Genomic DNA, 8,246 nt, shown 5'->3' on the forward strand with positions numbered 1-8,246 from the left:
GCCCACATCTGCAATCAGTATGGTCTTGATATTCAATGCTGTAGCCCACAGGTATGTAAAACCAACTATATTCCAAGAAAAAAAGAAAAAAGAAAAAAGAAAATGTTCCAAATTGAGTGCTAAAATGTGTTGTTAATTCCATATACCTAGCAAAATATTAAATTGACAAGTACAAAAATTGCATTATAATGTTGCCATGTGAACAAGTCTTCACTGTATAAATGAATGCAGTTTAATGTGTTTACACTTGTAAATACACACTCTTACATCTAAATAATAATAATAATAATAATAATATATTGAATTTTCAAAAGAAGAGAACAGAACTGAGATTACCAGAGGTGGGAAAGGAGGAGGGGCGGGGGGTAAAGGAGGAATTGGTAAAGGGCCATGAAAATTGATTACATTGTATAACATTGAATATACTAATTATTCTGATTTGAACATCACGTATCACGCACAGGTATTGATATTCAATGCTGTACCTCACATTCTGGTCTGCTAGGACAGAGAAAAGCCCCAGAATAGATGAGTTTCTCTCTTAGTACTGCCACCAAACAATGCAGGCAACTAGTCCTGTGGACCAGCCGGCAATGAACCCAAACCTCGTTCTGGGAGCAGGAAGCAATGGCAATCCCTGTGGCTGGCACTGGCAGCTGAAGGACAGTACTCACGGTTCAGGTGTGTACATGGGCTTGGACCCATGTCTGATGTACTGTGTGCAATGGAAGACTCGGAAGGCCAGGCCACCCAAGAAATCCCGAGAGGAAAGCAGGCCAGCCACAGGTCGGAGGCGGAAACCAGTGCAAGCTGGGAAGCAAAGAAGAAAAGAAAATTAAAAGCCCATCACAGCAGAGCCAGAGGGGCCTAAAGACCCTCAAGTAAGGAAAAGTGCACACAACTGCCCAGTGACATGGGCCTTGATGCCGAGTAGGCTTGACTTCAAATCTCTGCCCCACTACTTTCTAGCTGGGTGATTTAGGGTCAAGTGAATCCACATTTCTGAGCCTCAGTTTCCTCATCTGCAAAATGCAAACAGATATGTCTTGGGGATATTTCAAGAATCAAAAGAGCTAATGACTATAACGTACTTAGCACAGAGTCTAGCACTTCGGCAACACTCAGTTTAGCTTTTGTTATTGTTTGTTAGAGTGGGACACTTATTCCCTACCTTTCATGTTTCCAGACTGGGGAGAGAATTTTCACCATACTTTCCAGAAGGAAGACTACGGAGGGAGCACTTCCAGCTTCCCTCTGCACCTCACAGCCATCCCGTGAGAAGGAGTAATTGTCTGATTGGAGCATTTGGGAAGAGAAAATGAATATTCTCAATTTAGTCCTTTCTCTACTGCTCTTTCTCTCTTAACTGCCCAGCAGAAGAGTGCATTCTGGCATGTTCTTGGCTCTGCAACGGACTATGCACTGTGAATTGGCAGCTAAGTTTAATTAAGAGAATGACATGAGAAAGTCCATGGCTGTGCACCTACAGCCCATTCTCTAAATAGATTTTTTCTTAAGCTGACATTTTTCTCACCATCTCTCTGGTTCCTATATCTGTCTCTCAATTTGTTCCAAACTTGAAAGGCAAATCATAACGACAGTGATGATGATAATAATAATAATAATAATAATAATAATAATAATAATAATAATAATAATAGCTAACACTATGCCTTACCTACCATGTGTCAGACACTGTTCTATGCATGTACTAACTAATCCTCACAATAACCCTCTCAGGTAGATGTGTTTATAATCCCTACTTTACAGAGGGAGAAGCTGAGACAGAGAGAGGTTAAAGCTCTTGTTTAAGGTCACAAGCCACAGGCAGTCTGGTTTCAGAGTCTGTTCTCTTAGTTATTATTACGTAACTCCAAACCATTAGTATTACTGATAGTTATTTTAGTATTCTTATTATTGGCCATGGAAACGTCACAAGCCACAGGCAGTCTGGTTTCAGAGTCTGTTCTCTTAGTTATTATTACATAACTCCAAACCATTAGTATTACTGATAGTTATTTTAGTATTCTTATTATTGGCCATGGAAACAGGAATAACTAGGTAAGGAATGTCTTTAGAACACCATTGTCTCTCCCCCGATGCTCTCTGTATCTTCAGGCTGAAACTCATTCTGCTCAGACTCCCACTCCTTTACCTGCTGATAAGACTCTCTAAATGGAAGGACCCAAAATGTCATCCAGCCCATCCCCCATCTATCCCAGGTACAACTTCTTTCCTACCATGTAGTTTCTCTGGCTCCTTGTCCCAGAGTTGTTCATCACTGCACAGCTCTGATGCATAGAAAATTCTTCATCTCTGTAAATCTGTGCTCTGTCTCCCTACTTTTCTTCATTTTACCTGGCACATAGTAGGTGTTCAGTATGTGTTAGCTGATTGTTTTGTTTTGATTTTGCTGAATTAACACCTTCCTGGCAGAAAAGAAAACACCTATCTCGCCTGGAAATGCTGTGCGGAGGCCTGCCACCCAGAGAATGGATTGACCCACTGACTTACTCGGATTCCAATTCAGTCTAAATTTGCTGGGCACCTACCGTATTTGCAGCACTGTGCTGAGTGCTTTCCTATGCAACATCTTAATTAATTCTCACAATTTACCTCTGAGAAAGGCTGAAGGGCTGACGCAGTCTCCTTTTGACAGAGGACAAAACTAAGGCAGGTTCACCCAGCTAGAGAGGGTTCCAAAGCAGGATTCGTACCAGAGGCATCGACTCAGAGCTCAGGGCTGTTGACACTGCCTGACTGATAGCTCATTTCTTACACAAACACACACTGCAGCCATCTCACAACACCACAGGAGCCGTAGGGAGATCCCCAACTGGGCGTCCTGGGCTTTGAGTGTGAAAGAAAATACTTTTCAGACACATGTATATGGCAAAATCCACGCCTGATGCCTTTGCTTGGATGACAGCAGATTAACAGTGGAGGCTACAGGGGAGGCAGGGCACAGTGAAATTCAGCTCTTGCTGGGAGAGTCAACCTGTGCATGTTACACCCCCATGTGCTCTTCCTCCCCTTCCCTTTCCTCTGTCCAGCCCTCCCCCACTTCCTGCTGGGCCTTTGACCCTGCTGAGGACTTACACTGCAGGAATTGAGAAACCTCTTCCAGCTGGGGAATGTTTTCTTCATGGAAGCCACAGTACTTTTCCAGAAGTGGAAAAATGTGATTGTGCTCGTAGCAAGCGTGAGTTTTATACAAAGACTTCAGGGTCCTGAACACTGTCCCCCATGTTTTCTTTTCTTCCTCTGTGTATTCTACTCGAGGGATGGGCTGCCCACTAGAATACAAGCAAGAAACATGTGTCTCCAGCAGGGCAGGGCAGAGATGACACAGTTAGGGTTAGCAGAAGGAGTCGGGGTTCAGAATCAGTGAGCTGCCGCAATATAGTCGATTGGACCACAGAGGATTTCAAAAGTATTTGAAAGAGGAAACTTCTACTTCTTGATAGAGAAAACATTATTACTTTGGTTTCCCATGAGAAAAAGTGATCTGGTAAGCAACAATGTAAGCTCTCACCTCTCCAGTTGCAATGAGGATTTGCTGTCACTTTGGGAAATCACTTGGCTTTTCTGCTCTTCTAACCCTCCAATTGTTTATGCAAAGTAGAAATTCACTTACCTTTAGGGCCAGGTAGGTACCATAAAGGTGTAAAGCAGTATGTATAAGGCAATAAGGACAGGGGCAACTGAGACAACTGAAGAATGCCTCTTTCTAAACAAAGGCATCTAAGTTCAGTTAAAGCAACATAGAGTTTCGTATTTGTCAATTAAAGCAATTATACCTGCGGGCTAAATTGTATTTAATATGTAGGCCATGAGTTTGAGACCCCCTCGTTTAGTGGGCGTGCATTTGCTGGATTTGGTATTTCAGCTCCTGGGAAGTTATAAGGGTATTTAAATATATGTAAAGATTCTGCAACGTATACTTGGACATATATCAAAACATCACGTTGTACAATATACATACAATTTTTATTTGTCAATTAAAACATAAATAAATACATTCTAGCTCAAAGGTAAAAAAATAATAAATAAATATGGGAACAATGGGTGACTAAGTAGATAAATAAGTACATGTTAAGGTATAAGATACACCTACCTACACGGAGCTTGTTAAAAGTACACGTGCAGGACCCTGCCCCATAGATCCTGAATCTGTTGGGGAGAGGAAGACCCAGGCAACTGGATTCCAATAAGCTCCCCAGGTGACTCTGATGCAAATGACAGTTTAAAAGTCATTAGTTCGAAAGGTCTTTTTGGAAACCCCTTGAGAATGAGCTGTGTTCTGAACAGCGAAAACAAATGAAAACCAAACAAAACCCGACTTCAAAGACCAGTGACTGTTCCTGGGCTGCAGGCCCGTTTCTCTAACAAGGGACACAGAGTCTGGGACAGAGTGAGACTGTTTAGCTAGGAGTTATGGATCATCATTAGGTTCCCTCCTGCCCTTTCAGAGTTGTAGCTCATCCAAGGACATTAAAACAAAGTCATTGTTATTTTCTACAGAAAGGTGGGCAGGGATTAAGGAAAAAAGACAGATTTTTGCTTAAGAATTGAAAGCAGTACAAGCTCAGGGGGTCTTGGGGTGGCCAGCAGGGATTGTGAAAAGAACTTCAGGTAAGCCTCTGCCTACGAATGCACCATTGTTTCAAAGCTAAGCACTGATGGAGGAGAAAAACAGATGTTGAGGGCAGACAGAGACCGACTCAATATGTGGCCCTTCCATTTCCTAGTTATAAGGCCTCAGGTAATTTAGTAAATCTCTGAGCCTCAGTCTGTGCAGCTATTACATGTGCAAAGATAAGTAACTGCTTGCAGAGTGAGGATAAAACTAAGTGAAATACTACATATATAGTACTTAACATTGGTACTGACAATAATCATTGGAAAGTTGATCATTATCATTATAACAGATTCTCATTTTTTTAAAAAGGCATTTGCTATTTCTGCAACAAATTTTAAGAGACGGTAATGTCTGGACACCAAGATGTCCCCCTGGCTGACATTTGCTGTGCCAGGGTCACAACTTCTGTCCTCATCATCCTAGTAAGGCATCCTCCTCCCCTTTCAGCCTGTGAGGCTCAGATGATAAGAAATGCCACCCCCATTTTCAGAGGTGGGCATGTGACCAGCCCTGGCCAATCAGAGTGTCTCATTGCTCTGGCATGTGACTGGTGGAGAGACGGGCCCATGTCCTGATCAGAGCCAGTGAGACTAAACACAGAATGTTGGTTGAGTTTTTTGGAGAAAGACAGAACCTCTAATTGAGCTGGGGTGTCAGCCTAAAGGTACTGGGGTCCATCCCTAAAAGAGAGAGGCCAATGCTTGAAAGCAAGGACAAAGCAGAGGTCATTAGAGCCACAGAGAGAGAAAATGAGACACTGGGTCCCAGACCTCCTGTACCTAAACTACCCCTCTAAATTCTTCATTTATAGGAGCCAAGAAAGTCGCCCTTTTTGTTTGAGTTGACTTACAACTGAAAGATACAAACTCCTATGATCCATTTAGTCTATTTCTAGATGAAACTTTAAAGCCCAACCCCCACTCAAGCAATATACCCAAAACCTGCTGCAGCTGCCTTCTAGATAGTTCTAGACACAATTCCTGGAGCTGCCTCTGATTCACCACTTTCAATCTTCACCCTCACGTGGTCTCTTGGATTCATTCATTCATTCAACAAATATTTATTGAGCACCCACAGTGTTCTGTGAGGCAGTGAACAAAAGTCAAAAATCCCTGCCCTCCTGGAATCTACATTCCAGCAGGAGGCAGACAGAAAGCCAACAGGACTGTTAGATGGTGGTAAGTGCAATGGAGGGAGAAAAGGGGGGGGCGAAGCTGTAGTGAGTGTCAGGGTGAGATTTTAATTTTACAAGAAGTGTAGAGAAGCCTGCTGAGAAGATGACAATTGAATAAAGACCCAAAAAGCTGAGGCCTCACTGCTCCATCCTGGAGTCTTCCTTTCAGCCTGTACATTAGCTTTTCTGCAGGTTTGTTTGTTCAGCAACAGTCCCTGACGTTCAGAGCAGTGATAGCCCATTGCCCTTAATGTACTTGTGGGGGCAGCTCATCAGGAGAGTCTGAACTCTAACTCTGCAGCTTCCTAGCTGAGCGAGACCTTGGGCAAGCTTTAAAAAGCAAGATCACCAACACAAGCACCAACGTGAAAAATGAAACACTAAATAGGCCACGTTAAGGATACGTGTTTACAGTATGAGAGTGGAAATAGGAAAGCAGAATGTTGCTTTGTTTGACCTCCGCTAGGGATTGTGTGTCTCCGTAGACTCAAATTTCTCCCCACTCTGTGCATGTCCAGGAACGACCGTAGAAGAGTACAGTGAACATTGATTTGGGGATCACAAATATACTTAAACAAGTAAGCAAATTCACAAATACAGAATCTGCCAATAATGAAGATCAACTGTACCAGCTGCCAAAGTAAGAGACTATTTCAAAGAAAGAAGGGTTTTGAAAAATAGCATCAGAAACTTAAAAGAGATGAGATTCAGTGAGGTCTGAAATAGGCTTTGAATTTGAGAACAAGTTCAGTCCCTATCTAGCCACATGGCCTTGGGCACATCCGTTAACCATCTGGGATTCTATGATCCTCCCCTACCCTACTATAAAAGGTAGGAAATTGCCTAGAAGATCTCTAATGCTCCTCTGAGAGCCCAGCCATGCACGGATGGTTTTCAATCACCAATTTAATTCACTTGATTAACGTCCAGGATTGTGAGGTTCTTCTTCATTGGGTTTAACATTTTTTATGGAAAGGTGGTTGAGGAGAATTAGTTTCTCCCCTCAAATCCCAAACGCCCAGAACTGAGGGAAAGCACCTCCTCTTTGATCATATGGAGAAGTGCAGTCTCCAGACTCTGAGAGTCCCCAGACACTCAGGGAAGCGGCTGAGAATAACTTTGGAGTTAAACCTGGGTACAAAGCCTGATTATGTCACCTAGTAGTGAGGTCTCCAGACTCTGAGAGTCCCCAGACACTCAGGGAAGTGGCTGAGAATAACTTTGGAGTTAAACCTGGGTACAAAGCCTGATTATGTCACCTAGTAGTGACATAACCTTGGCAAGTGACTTAACCTTTTTAAGATCTAGTTTCCCTGCATGAAAAATGAGGACTTATTATCAAGACTAAATGAAATAATAGATACGAAGCATTTAGCAAAGTCTCAGACACATAGCAAGGAGAAATAAATATGATCTGTTTTCATTGACTATCTGAAGAAGGGCTCTTGCCTGTTTCTAATTTGATGATGTCCACCTGACCATGCTGGACGGAGGTGGGGACAAGGGAGAGAGGTCGCCACGTTCTGTGATTCCTACTCGGCACAAGCCGAGGCCCAGTTGGCCAAGCTCTGACCAAGGGCAGCATTGTTCTGCATCCTTCCCCTACCAGAAGTCACTCAGAAAAGGAACTTTTCTCATTTTCTCTGCAGGTCTTTCCATTTTGAAGGTAATTTTCTTTCAGTATACAAAGTCCCATCATCTCCTTTACCTCCCTGATATTCTTTCAAAGCTGTTCAATTTTCTCAGTGATCTGGACAGCTTTTAACTCTCTTCTCGTGCATGTCTTTTCCTGATTTCTTGACTCGGAAATGATGCTGTCCCCGAAACACGGTTTCCCATAATAGCATTTCTGTGGTTCCTGGGGACTCAACAAAACTGTCTCTTCCCAAACAACATACTTGACATTTGCATTTCCTTTTGGATAAAATAGAGTAGGAGAGGAGCATAGAATTCCAGACAGAACAAAATAAACCCATCCTAAAATTGCCCTTCACAGTTGGGTCAGACCAGATAGAAGTAGAGCGCTGAAGCTTGGCTGGCCTCAAATTTCGTATGATTTATTATTACAGTAAAGCAGCCAGCTTTCTTGAATGTAAATGATCCTTTTTCCTTCTTCCCTGTTTTACATGGAGAAGGCCAGAAGCTGTTTTATTCGGGACTGGGGCCTTTTATAATTATTTCAGACGCCACTGAATAATTAGACAACAAGGCTTGGGAGAGAGCTGGGCCCCAGCACAGCGGGTAATTTTGTTTTGTGCTGGGTAATTTTGTTTTGTCCAGTGGCAAATTTTTTTTAACACGTGTTCTTAAAGGGAGTATTTAATCACACACACACACACAAGCACACACACACACACACACACACACAAGCACACACACAGCAGCACTCTCCTCCCCATGCTGGTATTTTCCAACCAAGGGCAAGGGAGA

The 8,246-nt window shown here is 42.8% G+C and overlaps 1 protein-coding gene across 1 annotated transcript in view; it reads right to left on the bottom strand.

Annotated features, from left to right (window-relative positions):
- PAH (phenylalanine hydroxylase) overlaps positions 1-8,246 on the bottom strand; it is a 55,490-nt gene that overhangs the window by 15,163 nt on the left and 32,081 nt on the right. Inside the window, exons 4-5 of the mRNA XM_008591443.1 lie at positions 3,100-3,296; positions 675-810 (exon numbers count right to left, since the gene is read on the bottom strand). Coding sequence (XP_008589665.1) covers positions 675-810; positions 3,100-3,296 — 333 coding nt within the window. The remainder of the gene's footprint in view (positions 1-674; positions 811-3,099; positions 3,297-8,246) is intronic.

This window comes from Galeopterus variegatus, unplaced genomic scaffold, assembly GCF_000696425.1.
Source record: "Galeopterus variegatus unplaced genomic scaffold, G_variegatus-3.0.2 Scaffold6920, whole genome shotgun sequence".
NCBI classification, from domain to species: Eukaryota; Metazoa; Chordata; class Mammalia; order Dermoptera; family Cynocephalidae; genus Galeopterus; species Galeopterus variegatus.